This window comes from Chiloscyllium plagiosum, unplaced genomic scaffold, assembly GCF_037043375.1.
Source record: "Chiloscyllium plagiosum isolate Xiang-an unplaced genomic scaffold, Cpla_swu_hap1 HiC_scaffold_9, whole genome shotgun sequence".
NCBI classification, from domain to species: domain Eukaryota; kingdom Metazoa; phylum Chordata; class Chondrichthyes; order Orectolobiformes; family Hemiscylliidae; genus Chiloscyllium; species Chiloscyllium plagiosum.
This window is the reverse complement of record NW_028270147.1, coordinates 47,544,678-47,568,384: the sequence shown is the minus strand read 5'-3', so window position 1 is coordinate 47,568,384 and position 23,707 is coordinate 47,544,678. Positions and strand designations below refer to the sequence as shown.

Below are 23,707 nucleotides of genomic sequence, written 5' to 3'. Positions count from 1 at the left end.
GAGCATCCAACAGTTGGCATTGTGGTAAAGCAGTTCGGGAAGAGTATATTGTGCAGGCAATTGAAGCAGTATGGAGAAAAAGCATCCTGTAGCAGCATCATAGTGAAGGGATTGGTGAAGTGTGTCTAAAAGTGACATCAACAACAAGAATTGAATGTCAAAAGGTATTCAGTTTTTAGGAAGGACATACAAATAGGACAAGATGATGGGGTAGCACTGCTGGTTAAAGAGTAAATTAAGGATTTAGTGAGGACTACAGATGCTGAAAAAATCAGAGTTGGTCAAGTGTGGTGCTGGAAAAATCACAGCAGGTCAGGCAGCATCTGAGCAGCAAGAAAGTCAATGTTTTGGGCATCAGAAATTAACACAATATTAGCTCTGGTGAAGTGGAATCGGCATGGCTGAAGCTTAGAAACACGACGAGGCAGAAACTATACTAGGGGTTGTATACAGACACCGAACCTGTTATATGTGCTTGGCCCATATCCCTCCAACCACTTCTTAATCATAGACTTATCCAAATGTCTTTTAAACATTGTAACTATACACGCATCCATCACTTCCTCTCTGGAAGCTCATTCCACACACGAACACTAAAAAAAACTGCCTTTCATATCTTTAAATTTATCTCCTCTTACCTTAAAAATATGCCAGGTAAAAACAATGACTGCAGATGCTGGAAACCAGATTCTGGATTAGTGGTGCTGGAAGAGCACAGCAGTTCAGGCAGCATCCAAGGAGCAGCGAAATCGACGTTTCGGGCAAAAGCTCTTCATCAGGAATAAAGGCATGAGCCTGAAGCGTGGAGAGAGAAGCTAGAGGAGGGTGGGAATAAGGAGAAAGTAGCTGAGAGTAAGAGTTTCAGGGCAGAGGAAATTACCTGGGAGTTGCAGTGGGAGAGGGACTCCCTGAGATTCTTGTAGAGAGAGGAGGAAAACTTCTTCAAGGCAGGCATCCTTGCAAGAGGATTCGCAGTAGGGTTAAAATCAACGAGGTAAAAACAATAACTGCAGATGCTGGAAACCAGATTCTGGATTAGTGGTGCTTCAGGCTCACTGCTCCTCCTCTCTCTACAAGAATCTCAGGGAGTCCCTCTCCCACTGCAACCCCCAGGTAATTTCCTCTGCCCTGAAGCTCTTGCTCTATGCTACATTCTCCCCACCCCCACCCTCCTCTAGCTTATCTCTCCACGCTTCAGGCTCACTGCCTTTATTCCTGATGAAGGGCTTTTGCCTGAAATGTCGATTTCGCTGCTCCTTGGATGCTGCCTGAACCGCTGTGCTCTTCCAGCACCACTAATCCTTAAAAGTATGCCCCCTAATCTTGACATCTCCCATCCAAGGGAAAAGACCCCTGCCATTCACCTTGTCTATACCCCTCATTATTTTATAAACCTCTATAAGATCACCCCTCAACCTCCTCTGCTCCATGAAAAAAGTCCCAGCCTAACCAGCCTCACCTTATAACTCCAACCTTCTATTCCTGGCAACATGCTGGTAAATCATTTCTGAATCTTCTCCTGCTTAATAAGAGTCTTCGTTTAACAGGGCAACTAGAACTGAACAACATACTCCAGAAGATACCTCACCAACGTCCTGTACGACCTCAACATAACATCCCCACGCCTATACTCAAACATCTGAGCAATGAAGACAAGCATGCTAAACACCTTCTTAACCATGTGTGTGATGCATATGGAACTGAAAGAAATTGTTAGATGGAAAACTGTGTTGGACAAACTGATAGGTTTAAAGATAATAAATTTCCAGGGCCCAATATTCTACATTCCAGAGAACTCAACAACACAAGATGCAATGGATACATTGGCGCTCATTAAAATCTTCTACTGATTCTGAAATACTTCCAATGGATTGAGGAGTTGCTGATGTAACCACTCTACTTAAAAAAGTAGACAGAAAGCAGCAAATTATAGACGGGTTAACCTGACATCGGTAGTGGAGAAAGTTCTAAAGTCCATTATAAAAGATTTAATAGCAGAGCACTTAGAAAGCAATGCCAGGTTTGGACAAAATCAGCATAGATTTATGAAAGCTGACAAATATACTGGAATTTTAAGGCTATAGTTAATACAGTTGATTAAGGGAAGCCAGTAGAAGTGGTTTACTTGGACTTTCAGAAGGCCTTCAATAAGGTACAACAGAAGAGATTGGTATGCAAAATTAAAGTGCATGGGATTGGGGTTAGTTTACTGATACGAACAGAGAACTGGTTGGCAGACAGGAAACAAATAGTAGGAATTAACAAGTTTTTTCCACAAGACAGGCAGTGACTACTACTGTACTGCGGGGCTCAGTGCTTGGATTCCATCTATTCACAATACAGAGGAACTTCAACTGTCCGAAAGACAACGATGGCAGTATTTTGTTCGGTTAAACGAATTCCAAATAATCGAATGCCAGATAACATAGCTTAGCCAAGCATTGGGACCTTGTGATCTTGCCAGATAATCCAATATTCAGACAATCAATTGCCAGATAATCAAGGTTTCTCTGTATATAAATGATTTAGATGAAGGGAATAAATGTAACATCTCCAAGTTTGCTCAAAGCTGGATAGGGAGGGTGAGCCATGAGTGGGATACAGACATGCTTCGGTGTGACTTGGACTAGACTAGATTGATTAGGACTACATTCACCTGATAGAAACCTATAAAATTCCAACAGGACTAGACATTTCCTGTGTTTTCCCTATGTTCCCAAATACCCAGAAGTCCAGAACCAGGGGTCACAGATTACAGTTGAAGATAGACCATTTAAGGCTGAGCAGAGGAGAAATTTCTTCACCCATAGATTGGCCTGTAGAATTCTTTGCCATTGGAAACAGTTGAGGCTGCAACACTGAATGTTTTGAGGAGTTGGATATCATTTCATTCCTTTAGCCCTAAGAATTATATGATAAGAAAGCAAGAACAAGGTACTAAATTGGACAATCGGACATAATAATATTGAATGCTAGAGCAGGCTCGAAGGGCTAAATGGTCTGTTTTTTTTTAAAACGTTTGTGTCTCCCTTGAATCTGCTTGCACACTATACACGTGACACACACAAATTAGGAACAGAGGTAGAACCTTTTGCCCTTGAGCTTTTCCCCATGGCTGATCTGTGACCCAATTCCATTGACCGCCCCTCACCAACCCAATAGTAAAACTCAATGAATTAATTGATCTGGCATCAATTGCTATTTGCAAAACTGAGCTCCAAATAGCCTTTGCTTTTAAAAGTGCTTCCTAATTTCACCCAAAAGGATTGGTTTTGATCTTTAGACCGTGCCTCGTCTTAGACTCCCCAAATGGAAATTTATTTTTCTACCTCACCATATGCTCCCCTTACCAGCTTGAAAAAGTTTAACAACATCAGCTCTTAAGTATCGAACTTTCAGGGAGTACAACTCTTGCTTATGTAGTCTCCCTCTCCGCAGAAGTTAACCCTGGAATCGAAGATATCATTCGAGTAAATACATTAACCGTTCTCCAATGCCAGCTAATATATCCTTCCCAGGGTGTGATATCCATAACTACTCAAAGTATTCCAGATGTGCTCCAAACAGGGTTTTGCATAACTGAAGCAGGAATTCCAGCCATGAGTTATCTATTCCTCTAGAAATGGCCATCATTCCAGGAGCTTTTGTAATTATTTTCTGTACCCATTCATAACTTCTCAATGATCTACAAACCCAACCTCACATTGGACCTCACTGGTTCTAGCTATTCATCACACACAGAGCACACGGTTCTATTCTTTTGAGGTCTATATGTTTGCCTACATTGAATTCATTGAAGAGAAAATGAGGTCTGCAGATGGTGGAGATCAGAGATGGAAATGTGTTGCTGGAGAAGCGCAGCAGGTCAGGCAGCATCTAGGGAACAGGAGAATCGACGTTTCGGGCATTAGCCCTTCTTCAGGAATGAGGAAAGTTTGTCCAGCAGGCTAAGATAAAAGATAGGGAGGAGGGACTTGGGGGAGGGGCGTCGGAAATGTGATAGGTGGAAAAAGGTCAAGGTGAGGGTGATAGGACAGATTGGGGTGGGGGCGGAGAGGTCGGGAAGAAGATTGCAGGTTAGCGAGGCGGTGCTGAATTTGATGGATTTGACTGAGACAGGCTGGGGGGAGGGGAAATGAGGAAACTGGTGAAATCCGAGTTCATCCCTTGTGGTTGGAGGGTTCCTAGCCGGAAGATGAGGCGTTCTTCCTCCAACCGTCGTTTCGCTGTGGTCTGACGATGGAGGAGTCCAAAGACCTGCATATCCTTGGTGGAGTGGGAGGGGGAATTGAAATGTTGAGCTACAGGGTGGGACACCCGGACCAACCAACCCAACCACCCTGTAGCTAGGAACCCTCCAACCACAAGGGATGAACTCGGATTTCACCAGTTTCCTCATTTCCCCTCCCCCCAGCCTGTCTCAGTCAAATCCATCAAATTCAGCACCGCCTCCCTAACCTACAATCTTCTTCCCGACCTCTCCGCCCCCACCCCAATCTGTCCTATCACCCTCACCTTGACCTTTTTCCACCTATCACATTTCCGACGCCCCTCCCCCAAGTCCCTCCTCCCTATCTTTTATCTTAGCCTGCTGGACAAACTTTCCTCATTCCTGAAGAAGGGCTAATGCCCGAAACGTCGATTCTCCTGTTCCCTAGATGCTGCCTGACTTGCTGCGCTTCTCCAGCAACACATTTCCATCTCTACATTGAATTCAATTTTGTACAAATATGCCCATTTGCTTCATCTATCAGCATTTGTAATTTTATGCTTTCATTTCCACTGCTTAATCTTGCCTTCGTGTCTCTTCTATCTTTGTCTGACTTATGTACGTACTCTCTATATTTTTTTTAAAATGTGTGATGTTTTGTACAATTTATTCCTCACACAGTTTCTCTGTCACTGGCACATGTGACTGTTAAGTTTACTATTCCCACAGACATCATAGGATATATTAGACCTATATGGTTTGCAAACATGCACTCTCAATCTGAAACAAATTTGGAACTGACATGCTCAAACCTCCCAAATGCCCACATATTTTCTTATATCTACAAACTACAAAGTGAGTTTCAGTTGCTACATTACATTTACCTCCTCCCACTCTCCCTCAAAACATAGTTCATTGTTCCAACCTCTTGCTCAGACTGCCAGATGTTGCATGCAAATCTACTTTTGCTCATGTTCTCCACATTCACACAGTTTGAGTCCCTTTTATCAATCTTCCTTCATTCACATATTTGTAAGCTGCTTCACTAGTTTGGTCTTGGGAATCTGTTTAGCCCAGTTGGCTGGATCGTTGGTTTACAGAGCAGTGTGATGCCAACAGCGTGAGTTCAATTCCCATCACCAGTTTGAGGTTACCATGAAGGACTTTCCTTCTCAACCTCTTCCCTCAATTGCGGTCTGGTGGCCCTCAAGTTAAATCATCACCAATTGCTTCTCTCTCTCTTATGGTCTGGTATGATTATGGCCACACAACAGTTTGGTCTTTCCTCTCTTTAACTCAAAATTAACTATGCCTGGTTGACTCAGGCATGTTTCATTGGAATAAACACATACCCGCTCCTGACCTTCTCAGTTGATGCTCATGCTGTCACTCACATTCATATTAGCAATTGCCAAATTGAGTATAAGTTTAACCTGTGCTTCAAAGTGAGTCACATGACACTAGATCGACAGCATGTTCACATTTTCTACAGTAGAGAAAAAAAGGAGGAAAATGGTTTACCTATATTGATGTGATGGGTAGGCAAGTAAGCATTCTAGGTTTTGTTCTCTCTTTTGATGGAGCTTAAGTATATGCTAATCAATGCAGGGATATGCTTCCCCCTTGTAATATGAACTCTAATTCATGTTTTAACACTTTTTTTTGCCATATCTATCATTTTGTAGCATTCATGAATAACTTGTGTGTTTTACTTTCTTGTCGGGGTATCAGGGCCCTGACTGTCTTTCAAATGACTCGACTGCAGCCGACATTCATTTCAACAAGAACCATTTATTACCAGACTATTTACACAGTTAGAATTCTCCATGCAATTTGAGTGTCACCTCCATAACAACTCTCTCCAGGCTCTCTCTAAATGTTTGATCTTACACAATGATCTCTTCAACCTCATGCTTTTAACCCATTACTCCAAATTTCCCAAGTCTTCAGTCCCATTATTTACATTTCTCTCCCAAGCCAATCTCCTCCAAAGTCTCAAACAATCCAAGGGTTCGTCTACAAAACTATTTTACAACTCTCCCTGGTCTTATTCGGATGTTTTCCAAGGTTGGCAGTCTGGTACAGTTTCTTCTATTTTCATTTTGGGTATTTTTGAGCTTTCACTGGTCTCTATTTTTCCAAAGTCAAAGTCATATGTCATGTTTGCATTGGTTCTCTTTTCAAGGATAATAAAAAGGTTCTTTGATTGCTTATGTATTGCTGAAAGAAAACAATTTTGGTGCAACATTTCACCCTGCAGTTGTCAGGATAGATTACGAGAATACAAACAAAGTGAAAACCAACACTTATACTGCGAGACAGGAAGGGACTGATCATCTTGCAAGCAGACTGAGATTGGCAGAGGCTTTGGCATGGAGAGTGCACCAAATAATGATGCTGACAGTTAACTGAGAGACGTGGCTTAAACTTTAAACCATGGGGTTAACACTCATGTCAGAGATGCTGCTATTAAGCCAAATGGATGTTCTATCATACAAATGACTAATACAGTATCATTTTCAGTGTCAATGTGATGCGAGACATGTAGGCCATATGCCTCAAAGACCAAATGGCAGATTCTTTCAGCGATTCACAACAAGCAAGGTACTGACTATATCTAATCAGCCTGTTACAAAACTCAACACAAAGATCCATCGTGAAATAAGATTCAATTACTAAACATTTGATAAGTACTCCAGAATGTGAGCTGAATTACACTGACAGCCAATTTATACCAGTTCGGCATGAAGAGTGGCACGTGTGTGCTGGAAACTACACATACAAATAAACAAAGGCCTATTCTTTGCAGAAAGAAAACGTGAATGCACTGTATCTGTTTAAACTCAAAATAGGTAACAGCAAATTATTTGTTTCAGCATTAGTTAATTTTATAGGGCAATCAGAGTCAATCTGTCTGGTTTAACATTTAAATAAAGTCTGGCAGTTAACTGTCAATAATCATTGATTGATACTTTCCAGATAGCACTACCTCAACTCCCCAACCAATCAGAAGTTTGATGTTGGTTTTCCGTTTGAATTAATGTTTTTGGGAATTATCCTCCCGGGCAGAAGATGAAAGGCTTCAACAAAATCATGTGTTTTAAATAAGCATTCAAGTTCCATACCAGCAGATGACTGTCTCTCATAATACCTTGTGATGCTTCCTCGAAACACAATCTTAGTTGTTATATTTCCTCAATAGTTCCTTCTTGTTGGTAGTTTGCGATCCATACTCTTTCCCATGGCTAAAGAATTGGTAACTCCCTCACTCAATGGCAGATTCTAGTTAGCTTTTCTCTTTGGACTTCTCACTCTAATCTTGGTTTTCCATGGTAACAATGTTCAATTTATCAGTCAACAAATGGAAGCCAAGTTCAGAACCTTCAATTCATCACAATTCTGTAGATAATCTGTCTTGCAATGGTGATGATCCATAACTCAATACAGTGAAATTAATGTCATCCAATTTTAAGAAGATCTCATGAGTCATACAGTCAATTGTAAATTAATGAACCAATATTCTTTGGCAAATGCTCCAAATTCTCTTCTGCAAATAATGGTTAAGCAGATACAACCATGCCAGGAATTAAAGATTTGTTTTAATAATTTTATCCTCATGTCCGCTGCAATGCTATACAATATTCCATAATAAATATTTTCCCTTTAAACTCAACAATTCATTCCTAATCTTTCAAAATTCTTCATGGCAAGGATGAGATAATTGTTATATTGTGTTAACAGCACGAATTCAACAATTGGATATGAACTCTTCAACAGACTGAATAATCCCTTGCCACAAAATTGACTGTTGGACTCTAACATTTGAATACTCCAAGATAACCTTGAGGAATACTTTGGAGAATACCAATTCTGATATTTTAGGTAATTTCAAATCTTTCAATAAAGACAAACAGGTCATCTGTAATCATGAGACGTTTCTGTTGCAAAGGTATTGTCTTAATATAAGGTTGCTGCAGATATATGCCGGTTATCAGACTGGCAGCACTTCCTAATCTGGAGATATTCTTCATCTGTTTTGAGCTTCTCCAATCTCTTGGAACTTGTTTCCTCTGACGTTGACAAGTTTGTTACTGACGGCTATCCTTGTCCTACTATAAACTCAGAAGTCTTGCTTTGCAGCCTCTTCAGACCTCACTCTCGATAAAATATTTGCCGTTATTTGACACTTCATTTGCACGTACTCCATGGTTGAGTTTTCTCTCATCAAACATGGCCTGAAATGCTGAATTATAGATGGCAGCTTCAAAAGTTCCTTCGTGATAATAAGAAGAAACAGTGGTGTGTAATCTGTTACAATAAACCTTTGCTGCCACCCGTCCTCCCAAAAATACTTAACTTCCAACAAACCCGTCTTGCCACAAAGGCTTCTTTTTCTATTGTGGCACATCTTTTCCCTGTTTACATTAGAAAGCTTCTATAATTTACCGGCCTCTGTTTCCATTTTAGCGACGATGCCACCCATGGATGGGAATTGTCCTCCCAGGCAGAAGATGAAAGACACCAGAATAAGAAGCAGAATCTGAAAAGGTTATAATCTTTACATTATTACCTCATACACATGCAAATTGGTATTGGGTAAATCAGATTAGCTGCATGACTGGTATGGGAGAAGTAGGTACTTGTTTGTGGGGCACTGATACCAGTACTAGAGAAGATAGGATCAATATCAATGGGAGGTTTTCCACCTGAACCAGGCTGGGGCTGGTATTTTTGCTAACCATATAACTAAGGGAGGATTGTAAACTGAATAGTGGGGTGCAAGAGAACAAATCTGGAGTAGATGGGGTAAACTTAAGTTTACAGTCAAGAGCAAAGAGCAAGGTATTAACATGGGAAGGAAGAGAGAGAGAGTATAAATCTAATCAACAATAAACAAACATATGACACTAGAATTTAAAAGCAAAAATAATCCATAACTAAAGGCTCAGAGTCTAACTGTGTTTAGCATTTGCAACAAAACAGATATATTCAAGAGTTCAAACAAAAATAAGTATAATCTGGTTGCATTACAGAGAGGTTTGCAAGATGACATGAATTGGGACCTCAATCTTAAAATGACACTTCAGAATTACAAAGAAAATAGGATAAGAGGGAGGGGTACTCTGTTAGCTCATGATGGCTTTATCACAACAGAGAGGGACTATCCAAGTTCAGGAAACCAGAACAGTTTGGGTAGAGATATGAAAAAACAAAGGCAAGAAGTCACTTGAGAGTGTGATAGGATTCCTGATGAAGGGCTTTTGCCCGAAACTTCAACTTTCCTGCTCTTCGAATGCTACCTGACCTGCTGTGCTTTTCCAGCACCACTCTAATCTAGACTCTGATCTCCAGCATCTGCAGTCCTCACTTTCGCCTAGAGTGGTATAGAGGCCCCCTCACTGTGGGCAAGAGCATAAAAGGAAGAAATACTGACTTCTTGTTTGAAAGGCATGGTAATAATCATTGGACATTTTAATCTACACCCAGATGGGAAATCAGAGAAGTAAAAGTAGCCTAGATGAGAGGCTCATAGAAAGCTTTCGGGATAATTTATTAGAGCACAATGGTCTGGAGTTGAACAGACAGCAGGCTATACTAGACAAATTACTGTGCAACAGAATAGGATAACTTAAATAATTATCCCGCAGTGAAAACATTTCTAGGTGGCAGTGACCATAATATGCTTGAATTTTACATTCAATCTGAGGGAAAAAGAAATGGGTTCAAGGCCAGTATTTTAAATTTAAATAAAGCCATTAGGAGGGCACAAAATCAGAGCTGAATACAGTGAACTGGCAAATTAAGTTGAAGAATGGGTCAAGTGATGCGGTAGTAAATATTTAAAGGGGATTTTTGAAAATATACAAAATAGATACATCCTGACAAATTTAAAAAACCTCCAAGTGACAGACCCACTATTCATGGCTCGCTAGCAAGTTAAAAATAGTACCAAACTTAAAAACATAAACTGTCTAACGGCAGGTGGCAAGTCAGAAGAATAAACGGAACATAAAAAAAGTGACCAAAAAAAAACCTAATAAAGACAGCAAGATTAGAGTAGCTAGAAATATTAACAAAGTGAGGACTGCTCCTACAGAAAGTTAGACTGGAGAATTAATAGTGGAAATTTGAAATATAACAGGTAAATCGAACAAGTATTATCATAGAATCCCTACAATATGGAAGCAAGCCATTCAGTCCATTGAGTCCACACCTATTCTCCGAAGAATGTCTTACCCAGAACCATCCCTACCCCCTATAACCCTGCATTTTCCATGGCTAATCACCTAGATTGCACATCCCTGGACATTACAAGCAATTTAGCATAGCCAATCCACCTAATCTGCACATCTTTGGACTGTAAACAGAAAACAGAGCACCAGAAGAAAATTCACACAGATACTGGGAGAATGTACAGACTCCACACGGTCACCCAAGACAGGAACCAAACCTGGGTCCCTGGCGTTATAACGCACCAGTGCTAATCAATGCTACTATGCTGCCCTTAACAGTTGACAAATAAAGAACACAAGCAACATCCCAGAAGCAGAAACACAAGGGAGAGAGGAACTCAAAAATCACAGACACATAATAGTATTGAGTAAATTGTTCAAGTTGTGGGCTTATCTAGAACTGGGGTGACTATTTGGAATTCAGGAGTCACCCATTTGATCAGCAATTTTTTTCATCTCAGAGGGTCATGGCACTTTGGAACTCTTTTCAGGAAAAGATGATAAAAGCAGAGTCCTTGATAATTTTTAAAAGGTATTAAGTAGATAATTTTTTGTCAAGGCGTTCAAACATCATCAGTGGTAGGCACATGGATTGAAGGTTACGATATGATCAACCATTGTATTCTTGAATGGCAAAGCTGGCTTGAGAGGTTGAATGTCCTAACCATGGTTTGCATCCACAGGTATCATGTTGCTAACTGGAATTTGTAATGGCATAATATTACAGAAGGAGTCAGTTAGCTGGATGGACAGTTTGTGATGCAAAGTAATTCTAAAAGCAGGGTTCAATTCCCACACCAGCTGAAGTTACTATGAAGGACTCTCTTTCTCAAACCCTCCCTCCAACTGAAGTATGGTGATTGTCAAGTTAAAACCACTCTCTTGACAGCAGCCCTACGATCAGGTAGGAATCATTCCTGATGAAGGGCTTTTGCCCGAAATGTCAATTTTCCTGCTCCCTGGGTGCTGCTTGACCTGCTGTGCTTTTCCAGCACCACTAATCTTGACTCGGATCTCCAGCATCTGCAGTCCTCACGTTTGCTCAGGTAGGAATATGGCAACTTGACCTTTAATACCACAGAAGTTAACAACTTAATTGTTGAACAAATTTCTGATGGCCATTCCAGCACCACTATTGGTTTAGTCTCAATAGCTCTCTGTCATCAGTTCATTACTTACTGACAGAGATTTTATGAATTCCCCCAACTAGGTGAACCATCCCTAGGAATCTCTCACACTTGTACCTGGGTTGCTGAAGTTCTCCAATTACCTTTGTTTTCTGAGGATCAGCCACTGTTCCTATGGTGTGCACAATGTGATCTCAAATTTAACCATTAGCTTTAGAAATTGACTCTCATTATTTAGTGTTAGGCCTACGTCCTAAAATGTTTTCAGAACTTCTCTAACTCTATAATCATGCTCTTCCTTTGCAAAATCATGCAGGAGATTATTATTCATACAGTTAGGTGTTGTCCTCTGGATTATTTCAGATGCAGATGCTAAGTCAAAAGGTTGTCTGCTGAAGCAATAATAATCAAAAATGGTTGTTGGCATCCTTTACTTCAGCAGGTTTTCTGATTCTGGGTCTACAAATTGTCCACACTCACATTTTCCATTGTGCCTCAGACTCTCTCTGCAAAATTTGACCTGAATATGATTCCAGATCCCAATCTGCTTCACAAACTGTGCATCCCTTCACAAGGAGTAAATCCTTCTTTACTTGCATTAAATTAGATATTACTTCATCTATCACCCTAACAACAATGTGCTCCCACATGAATTCATCTTTTACAGTGCAGTATGCACAATTTACTACTAATCAGTCATGGTAGTTGATAAGGAATCAATGGACTCCCATGGTCTCTGCCTCTTTGTTAACTTTAGCACATTCGATGATCAAGTTCTTACAATATTAAACTTTGCCAAGACTTCAGAACTTCCCTTCAAGATGAATAAACTCTCATCCAGCCCTTGCCTGGTCAGTGTCTGTGATGATTCCAGCGGCATAGAGTAAAGTATTGACTTGATTTTTCTGGTCTTATTATGTACCCTTGAGACTGTTTGAAGCTTGCTGAAAAACTTCCTTTAGTTAAGCCACTTTCAGCCCCCTTCCACACACACACAATCACCAGCCCCTCTACCTAAACCAACTGCCCATAGCCTACCTTTGGCAACTCCTCTTCTACCTCAGCCACTCGTCCCTCATTTTTATACAGCAGATCCTATTCCAAATCCCTGCTCTGGCTCTGACTGCATCAAACGTAACAGCAGTCAACAGGAGGTGAGGTTTGTAAAAGAAAACTGAACAAAATTCTTACATAAAAACTGGAATCCTGTGAAATAGCAGAGATGTCTCATCACTGGATTTATGCAGACTTTTATATAAGATCAAGATCATGAGGATGCAAGTAACATCTCTTTTAGTTGTTTTGCTGTGTGCAGATCTCCAAAAGGTCCATGCGTGGCATTGACTTTTTCAACAGAAGCCATTCATCATCGTATCTACTGATGCACAACTGCACAGTTTAGAGGGAACGTGGGACGGAAAATGATCCAGGGCAACTTTGAAAGAGTTGTGTCTAGAGGTAACAAAGCTACGGACAAGACCTTTAAGAAACAGATGGGTTGAGACTGGTCATATTATGAAGGTTGAAACTTTATTGCTGGAACAGCACAGCAGGTCAGGCAGCATCCAGGGAACAGGAGATTCGACGTTTCGGGCACAGGCCCTTCTTCAGGCACCTTCATATTATGAAGGTGGCAATATGCATCATTGGTAATGGAAAGGATATGTCAGATGATCAGCTAGGGTTACACACGAAGATGAAGTTCCAAACACACTGATTCAGGCCCAATTAATAATCAGAAAGGTGTACAGAATCAGCAGCTAGGTAATAAATTTTATGGCTGTGACCAAAGATAATTACTTCAGTAATTATTATTACTTAACTTGAAGAAATCTTTGCACACCAAATACTGGTTGTTAGTTGACAGTATAAGAAATTAGATATAATACAGGTTGAGAGAACTCTGGCGAGGTTGAGCTGGGTGTTGTGCATGTGAAGCTGGAAGCTGTGCATTCAGATGATGTTATCAACTCACACACAAAAAATGGAACTGATAAAGATTCATAAAAGATGACTTACACAATGCCAGCAGTTACTTCTATATGCCACGCTGTAGCAAAAATCCAATCTTAAAATAATTCAACAGGTCTGCATTCTTCAGAAGTTGAATTGCGTAGTAAATTAAGGTTTTGGGAAAAAGTTTAAAATGCACTTCTAAAATTTTGGAAAGACTTCCTAAAATCACTTTACCATTCAAAATTATTAATTTCTCAAATGCCACACGAGGTACTTACCACTAAATCCCAATTATTCTGTTCAAGCAATGTAATAGCTTCATCAATATTTTCAATTCCAGTGCATGCCTAAAGAAAATGAAAAGTAATGTTTGAAAAAGCAAACATTTGTAAGTGTCTTATTATAGCAAGCATAATATAATTTTGCACTGCACAATTTGTTTTACCAATTTACATATTTGAATACGATGGATCTTTTGAACCCCAAAATTTAAAACAAGTGTTGAGAAGCAAAGTGCATGAGCTGGAAGAAAGAACTGGTAGTGGTTGAGAAAATGGTTGCAGCTTAGCCAACAGCTCAAGCAACAGAGAGGGTTAACATCACATAACTGTGTAACAAGTGCACACACACACACACACAAGATGTTCATTCTTATGTGGGGAGAGAAGTGAAGAAAAATGGTGGTCTGTAAACAATTAATTCAGTTGTCAACATTTCAAATATATATTTCAAAATTCAGTATTATGCAATATCAACACATCCTTATGACTTAACCAGACGCAAAAGTTGCATTTTACATGTCTTGTTTTATATTGCTGTGGTTCTGTTCACCGAGCTGGAAGTTTTTGTTGCAAACGTTTCGTCCTCTGTCTAGGTGACATCCTCAGTGCTTGGGAGCCTCCTGTGAAGGGCTTCTGTGGTGTTTCCTCGGCATTTATAGTGGCCTGTCCCTGCCGCTTCCGGTTGTCAGTTTCAGCTGTCCGCTGTCGTGGTTGGTATATTGGGTCCAGGTCGATGTGTTTGTTGATGGAGTTTGTGGATGAGTGCCATGCCATGATGAGCATGGCACTCATCCACAAACTCCATTAACAAACACATCGACCTGGACCCAATATACCGGCCACTACAGCGGACAGCTGAAACTGACAACCGGAAGCGGCAGGGACAGGCCACTATAAATGCCGGAGGAAACACCACAGAAGCGCTTCACAGGAGGCTCCCAAGCACTGAGGATGTCACCTAGACAGGGGACGAAACGTTTGCAACAAAAACTCCAGCTCGGCGAACAGAACCACAGCAACGAGCACCCGAGCTACAAACTTTCTCACAAACTTTGTTTTATATTGTTCAGTATCCATTTGAGACAACCAAAGAAAATGGGAAATGTATTTATAGCCTGTGAAACCTAATGAACTTAACTGCATTATTCAATCCCAAAGCATCAAAAATCCAACAATCAACATTAATAAAAACATGGAACGACTACTCGATCACATAGCCCAAGCCTGTTACAGCTTATTAAAAAGACAAGAGGACCATCTAACTAGTTTTATGTATGCTAGAGGATGCTTACAACTATTATAAAATTAAGGTCACATTATTTATATATAAAAAAACAATTATTTGGAAAAGCAATTCCTGATTCATACCACAAATTCTGGAATACTTCACAATTAAAACAGAACTGAAGATATTCAGTTGCTTTCTATCAGGAGACTTGATGGCATATCATATTATAGACAAAACTACCTTGCCATTTTGAAAGCATTTATTATCTACCTCAACAATACTGGAGATAATCACACAGCCACGCATTTTATCACATAAACCTAATGCCCAAGGACAAAATTGGCAATGCAGATTGTCTCCCAAATATACAAATGGCCCAATTCACTTTTCCACCGATTCTAATTTTACACAAATCACGAAAATCTACTTAATATGGATTCCACGTTGAGTAGGATAAATAATAATGTGATTATTTCAATGGATGATTCTGCTTAGAACAGGAAGGTGGTGCTATTGAGCACCACAACAGTCCTAAACTGAAATAACAGTGAGAAAATCAAACCTGGGAACAAATGTGCAGCTATGCACAGAAGTACAATATTGAATAGTGTTCTGTAATGTAATACAAATTAGGGAAAAAAAATTGAATGGTATCATGTTCCTTTATTATTTATCAAAACATAGTTTCAGTATCGCCTGCACAGGAATGTCAACCCACTCTTACTTCTGAAGCCCTCATAGATCCCAACACCCTTCCAATCCTCATCTGCATGCAAACAGCTTTCACAATTTTACTTGAAACATCAGGTTAAGACGACATCCAGATTTACCACACCATCACATCTTGACTCCTCCAGTGTCAATATGTTATCAGAATAATTGAACAGCATTCAGTGCAGAGCAAGTCAAACCTTCCTCCAATACTAGCCACACTCAGGCCATTGCTTTCACTCCCACGATAAACTCCATTCCCTAGCAACAGACTACACCCCCTCACTGACAACCTAAGGCTGATCCAAACCATTAGCAACTCAATCTCACTTTAGGTTTTCCACTACATATCCACACCTTGCTTTCCTAACATTGGGTTGAACCAAGGACTGTACAAAGATTTAATCTGTGTTGACAGTGCATTCTTATCTTTCTCTGAAATAACAGCAAATTTCTGAAACCGTATCTAAAGACTTCAAGCAGTCTTGAAAGATGATTAATGTAATTCCATTACTTTTCTGGGAGACAGCAGCCAGTGGTAATGTCACTCAACGAGTAATCCAGAGGTCCAAACTAATTCTCTGAAGACATGGGTTCTCATCTCCCAGACAGAATTTAAATTATTAGTTATTCTGGAATTGCAAACCAGTCTCAGTAATGATGACCATGAAACTATCATCAAATGACACTGTAAAAATCATCCAGTTCACTCATGTTGCTTCAGAAGGAAAACGGTCATCTTCACTTGGTCTGGCCCACATGTTAATTCCAGGCCTACAGAAATATGTTGACTCAACTGCACTCTGAAATGGTCTGATAAGTCACTCAATTTAAGGACTATTAAGGACAAGCAACAAATGCTGGGTTTGCTGCTGATACCCACAAAAGAGGTAATTATTTATTTTCCCATGAAGACAAAAATAACTCATTTTTTCATCATGTTTTAAATTATTTTAAGAGTCCCTCAGAAATATACTTGCCACATACAAATCTGCGTGGCATACACTGCATTAAAGTAATGTCTAACTTGAAACATAAGGATTCTAGTACAATACATCAAGCAATATCAGCTTTCCACTCTTAAAAATCATCTCCATAACTTGGAATACAAAAAAGTTGACAAGGCAAGTAAAACAAGAATAAGAAACTCAGCAGGTCTGACAGCATCTGCAGAGAGAGAGAGAGAGAGAGAGACAGGGCTCAAATTGGAGTCCAGCATAACTCTTCTTCAGAATGGTTCTAATTCAGTTTCTCTCTCCACAGATGCTGCCAGACTTCCTGAGTTTCTCCAGCATTTAGTGTTTTCATAAGTAATACAGGATGCTTGTCTTGGTATAAAGGAATCTGGAATACAAAAACAGGGAAGTTATACTCAACTTTTAAAAATCACCAGTTAAATGTCAACTAGGATGCAGCCTATAAATCTGACCACAATTTAGTGAGAATTTAAGGCAGTGAAAGGTAACAGGCAGGTTTAACAGCATGACTCGGAGCACAAGGGATTTCAGTTATGTCAAGAGCATGCAAAAACTGGGATAATTCTCGAGCAGAAAAAAAAAGGGAGATCTAACAAATACTTACAATTATAAAAGGTTCCGCTAGACAAGTAGGAAGAAGTTATTTCCTCTGGCACTACGGTTGGTAACCAGATGGCATACATTTAAAACACTGACGAGAGAATTAGAAGGAAAATTGAACTTTCCCCCAGAGAAGGTTATTAAGATCGGAAATGCAAGACCAAGGAGATGATTGTAGCTGATTCCATAGGATGTTTCAAAAGGGAATATACTTTAAGAGGACTGCAATGCAGGGTTTTGGGAGAAAGTACAGTTGGTTGCGTTTCATTTGCCCAGACCTGAAGCTCTGCACCTCCCTAATTCACGTTCCTTCTTTCAAAAGTAAAATCCTCAAAATTATTTATTTAACTAAAAATTGTGGGTCATTGACTCTAAGATCCCCTAATGTGGGTTTGTCATTCTGTTTTCCAATGCCCAAGATGTTTTGGGACATCTTAGTACAGGAAAGGAACTACACAAGCACATGCAGATGAAAATTTCAAAGATCCGGCACAAATGGGACAAGCCTAATTCCCACAGTGTGCGCTACAATATTGAATAATTATCATTCCTTTTGTCATGCCCCTTCCTCTAACTTGGACGTCTCCATTCCATTATTTATGAGCACCATGCTGGGGGCCCCTCTTCCTTCTGCAATTTCCCTCCCTTCCCACTTGCCTACATCTTTCAACACTGTTGCCACTGGTTCCAACATTCCAGCTGCTTCCTCTGAATTCCTGACATGCTCTTGTCACCAGCATACTTGCGTCCTGTTTTATTTTGATTTTTCAGGTGTTTATACAGATCAAGAACTGAACATCAGGGATCTTCCAAAGTCTGCAAAGGATCAGTTACTTCTGTATAGCTGACAAATTTATCAACATCAATCCACTGACAATATTTACTCATCTTGCAAACGTTTGGAGGAGCCGTGTTGGACCGGGGTAGACAACATTAAAAATCACAATACTAAGTTATAGTCCAACAGGTTTATTTGAAGGCACTAGCTTTTGAAACACTGGTGTTGTGTGATTTTTTAAATCATCTTGCAAAAGCATTATAAAGCTCCATATCTTTAAGGTAGGTTAACCTAAGTTCCTCAACAATAAAACTCAAAAAAGATTCAGAGATATCCACCCACTTCGCAAGAGGAAAAGCTGGTATGTTGCTATGTAACTACAAGAAAGATAACCAGTTTGGTTACAGACTGTTGTCAAAAATGTTTTGAAGTTGAGGACGAGAAGAAGAACTTCCTCTTCTCTTGTACATCTGGGGCAGCACCTTGTTCCAGCTTTTATTTTCACCTGTTTTGATTCCCCACCTCATTAATCAATAGGAGACATCTTGGTATTGGAGGCCACCAGTTGGTTCAATGAATCCATGACAGCTCTCTATAGCACAGTTCAGTCAGTCCCATTCCCTGCTCTACTTCTTTAGTACTACAAATGTGGATTATTAATTATCCACAAATCTATCACCTTCAAAAGCATCAAGTTTCAGATCACCAATATTCACTGGTTTTAAAAAAAATACTTTTCATATCCCTTTGCATTTCTTCCCTCAAACTTGTATCCAAGTCCTCATGCACTTTTGGATATTGGGAACTGCTCTTCCCACAAATCAAAGAAAATACTAGACCTAATAGACCAATTAGCTTTCTTTTATACTGGAAAATGTATTTGGCTCTATAATTGACTTATTAAAAAATAAGTTACAACTTGCACAGAAAAGCTGATCATTTGACATTTGACATTCCTTCCAAAACATTAAAGACTTTAGTATCTGAACATGAATGTTTGCTCGTATCACATACGATGATTCTTTAATAAACCAGAATGATCATTTTAAGGAATCAGGGCCAAAAATACAAGTTATTCACCACTTCATTTGGGGCAGGTTACCAATTCATTTTTTGCTCTACATATCCAGTGTCTTCATTCAACAAGTATTGTCAAGTATTTAACATCAAAACAGCAGGTATATCAATACTTTATTTCACAGTCCAGTGGTAACATACCTAAATGGATCATTGATTTTGTAATGTGCAATATTTAAGTCTCCACAAGTTATGTATTTGCTATTGAAAAAAATTAGCCTGTAAACGTGGGTTGGCTAAGAAAACGCTAATACCTAATAAATCAAACATAAAACGCAGCAGATTTTGCACAAACCGTTTGATATGGATTACAAGAGGCACTGAAACTTTCAAGATGGGAGTTCTTGGGGCGTAAGGGTCAGATCTGAGGAAGGGTCACTGGACCCGAAATGTTAACTCTGATTTCTCTCCACAGATGTTGCCAGATCTGCTGACTTTTCCAGCAATTCATGGTTTTGATTTCTGCTTTCCAGCATCGGCAGTTTTTTCGGTTTTCATTTAGGACTCTTTTTAATCCGAGTTGTTGTTTTCAGTTAATAAATTGTGTGAATTAAGAAACAAAAAGTCAGATTATTTTTTAAAAAGGTTGTTCCACCAAATCTGAGCATTCAAAAATAAAACATATTAAACGTAACTTTTTTTTAAAGATACAGATAGCAAGGGATAAAATCAGCTACATCTTCCTATCCTACATTTAACAGCAGCAACATGTGGTCAATTAATTACATGACAACCAGGTAACTGGTGCATCATAGCCCCAATTTAATATAAAAAGGATGGTAAAGGTTCTCGTTCATCCACAGTTCGTTAAGCAAGACATAGAAAAAGTCTCTGTAAACATCGAATGCACCTGAAAATCAGCAAGAATCATCTCTCGGTCCATGGCCGCCATTCTGCTGCTTCTTTCAACTATGTCCGGCTGCTCAGGACACTCACACGCACAGAGGGAGTTCACATCTCTACAACTTTTACCCTCGTCGGCAACAATCGTCAATACCACTATTTAAAGAGCCTTCTCGGCTCTACAATCAGTAGTAACCACAGTCCAAAACAACATAAACGAAAGTTTTGCTCTACTGTTTTTCTTAAAGAACTAAGTTAATAAACTTGACCCCTAGAAAGAATGAACGCTTCCACGTCACTTTACGGCAACGTCGTTCACTAATTTTGCTTGTCACGCTGTCGTGAAGAGAAATAAACATCGTCTTTACGGCCGTTCTTACACGTGATGCAGCTGTCAACTGGTCTGACAGCGGAGCGGGGAGGAAAGTTTCTCTCTCTTCCAGAACAGAGCAATTCCACCTCCCTCACCCCTTAGCACACAGTAATCGCCTGCCCGCCCCCCCCCCCCCCAACACACACCCCTTTCAATACAGCAATTCCCCCCCCTCTAGACTGAGCAACACCATCCCTTTCCTCGAACAGCCACACCTCCCGGCACAGAGCAATCCCTCCCCAACACTAAGAAATACCACCCTCTCTAAGAACACAGCCATAACCTTCAGCAAAGCATAAAATTCCCCCTCTCCCAGAACCTAGCAATTCCCCCATCTTTTGGCATAACGCGATACCCCCTCTCCCAGAATACTGCAATTCCCCCCAACACTGAGCAATACCACTCTACCAGAACACAATGATTCCCCCCAGCACAGCACAATACCTCCCAGAACATAGTAATCCCCCCATCTTCCAGCAGGGAGCAATAACCCCCTCCCAGAAAATAGCAATCCACCCCTACAGAACAGCACAATCACCCCACCCAACCAATACACAGCAACACCACCCCTGTCCTAGAAGAGCAAAAACACTCACACCTCCCAACACAGAGCAGCCCCCTGCCATCCCAGCAAAAGACAATTCCACCCCCAACACAGAGCAATACCACCCTCTCCCAGAACACAGCAGTCCCCCCAACACAAAGCAATCGCGCCCCCTGCATAGCACAAAAACCTCCTCTCCCAGCATAGCGCGATACCTCCTCTCCCAGTATAGACGAATACCCCTTCTCTCAGCATAGAGCAATATCATTTCTCCCAGCATAATGCAATTCCCTCTCTCCCAGCAGAGACCAACACCCCCTCTCCCAAAACATCGCAATTTCACCCCTCCCAGCACTGAGCAATTGCCTCTCCCAGAACAGAGCAATTGCTCTGACCCAGAACACATTAATTGCCCCCAGCTCAGAGTAATTTCCACCTCCACCACCTCAGCACAGAACAATCACCCCTCTCCAAGGATACAGCCAGTCCCCTCTCCCTGAACAGAGCAAACTACCCATCCCCAAGCACAGAGCAATTTCTCCGAAATTTCCTCTCCCAAAGCAGGAGTTCTCAGCAGTCAATCCCTGTTCTCTATCTTAGCACAGGGTAGCAAAGCAATTCCTTCATCACTCTCTCTCCCAGCACACAGATATGAGCAAAAATTGGATCAGCGAGGAACAAAGGAGGCTGAGGAGAATTTAAATGAGATTTACAAATTTTTAAGAGACTGGGATGGAGTGAATGTGAAGAGCATATTTACCTTAGCTGAATGGTCAATGACAGGGATCAGATTTAAGGTGATCAATAGAAAGATTAGATGGGAAGTGAGGGTAAAACAAATTCATCCAGAATATGGTAGGAGTCTGGATATCACTGCCTGAAGGGGGTAAAGTGAGAAACCCTGAACTCGTTGAAAATGTGTCTTGATATGCATCTGAAGTTTCATAGCTGACAAGGCTAGCGGGAACAAGCTATTGGAAAGTGGGATTAGGTTGGATGCCTTGATTTGGCCAATGTAGATATGATGGATCAAGTGGCCTCTTTGTGTGCTGTGCATTTTCTATGATTCTAAAGCCTCCTCCATTCTCTCTACCAGTGCAGACCTATCCTTCTGCCACACAGCTTTGCCCAACCCCAGTCTCCTACATTCCTTCTCTCCCTCATCATTAGTTTCACTGGGGGATAGAGGTGTTAAAATCATTATTACTTTCCATTGTAATTTTTCTTGAAATATATAACATAGGAGGCTGAGGAGAATTTAATTGAGATTTACAAATTTTTAAGAGACTGGGATGGAGTGAATGTGAAGAGATTTGCAGCGATTTCCATTTTTGTTCTAGTCAATCTGTTTCCAGTTATGTCAAAAGCTGCATAACTTTGCGTAATATGAAATTGTGGCTGCATCAGCTCTGAGGAAGAATCACTGGACCCAAAACATGAACTCTGCTTTCTCTTTACAGAAGCTGCGAGACCTGCTGAGCTTTTGCAGCGATTTCCATTTTTGTTTCTGATTTAAAGCATTCATTTTCATAATTTAATCATCTGTAATACTCATGACAGAAGTGATACGATTCTGTAAGTAGATTTCTTGGTATTTTGTTAGTTTAGAGCTGAAAATGTGTTGCTGGAAAAGCGCAGCAGGTCAGGCAGCATCCAAGGAACATCCAACATCCAACACATTTTCAGCTCTGATCTCCAGCATCTGCAGCCCTCACTTTCTCCTTCTCCTGTTCCTTGGATGCTGCCTGACCTGCTGCGCTTTTCCAGCAACACATTTTCAGCTCTGATCTCCAGCATCTGCAGCTCTCACTTTCTCCTCCATTTTGTTAGTTTAATATAGTCATTCTGTACTGAAGGACTAAGAATTGTAACATAAGCAATGTAAAAATATTTTAAAATAATTTTAATTTTGAATTAACAAGAGGTATATAAAAAAATTATTCTTGCATACTCAATTTCTATTAAAAGTTTCTTTTCAAGAAAATTAGTCTTGGAACCAAGCTATCAAAGTTGCAAATTGCTTTCAACTTCCTTTAAGTAAACTAATACACATTGGTGTTCCAAACACTTTCCAAACACAGTACCAATCCGAGACCTACAAATACCCAGTCCTCTGCCTAATGACCTCTGGATGGCACTATAACTTTACCAAAATAAACTACGTTTGGCAATAACTTTCTGGATTGCCCTGAATCTAGTCAAAAAATTACATTTAATAAAATGGATTTTAAAATGTAAGCTCTCAACCAAGGTGGTTGTTCCTTTGACAGGGCACATTAAAATAAAGAATCTTAAAACTTTCACCATAAAGTTTAGTAAGCAATTATTTCATTACTTTACGCGACACTTCTCACCACTTCCCCCTCCTTCCTGATTTAAATGTAAAAATAAAGACAAAACCTAAACATTTTTAGGAACACGGAAAGCATATGAACTTTAATAAGCCAATCACAATTAAATAATTTACCGTATCTCATCTGTTGAGCAAATATTTTTGATCAATTCTGTTGATACTCTTTAAAATGTTCTAAATCCTTTCTTCCAAGTTCTTCTACAACTTGCTCAGCTATATCTTGGAATTCTGATGCCAAGAATACATTTGTTGTTTGCCTCTGCACCCACTCAAGGATAATACTGTAGAGTCATAGAGTTGTTAATAGCATGGAAAAAGACTCTATAGCCCATCATGACGATGCCTGTCATCAAGTACCTAACTATTCTAATCCCATTTTTCTTTCACAGGATCTGCTAAGATAATTCTTGTGCTGA

General features: G+C 40.1%; 1 protein-coding gene across 1 annotated transcript in view; it reads right to left on the bottom strand.

Moving 5' to 3' along the window:
- Positions 1 to 20,244, bottom strand: part of faf1 (Fas (TNFRSF6) associated factor 1) — a 414,762-nt gene extending 394,518 nt beyond the window's left edge. The window contains exons 1-2 of the mRNA XM_043699221.2: positions 20,029 to 20,244; positions 13,805 to 13,873 (exon numbers count right to left, since the gene is read on the bottom strand). Of these exons, the coding sequence (XP_043555156.1) occupies positions 13,805 to 13,873; positions 20,029 to 20,070 (111 nt within the window). The 5' untranslated portion in view covers positions 20,071 to 20,244. The remainder of the gene's footprint in view (positions 1 to 13,804; positions 13,874 to 20,028) is intronic.
- Positions 20,245 to 23,707: the final 3,463 nt, after the last annotated feature.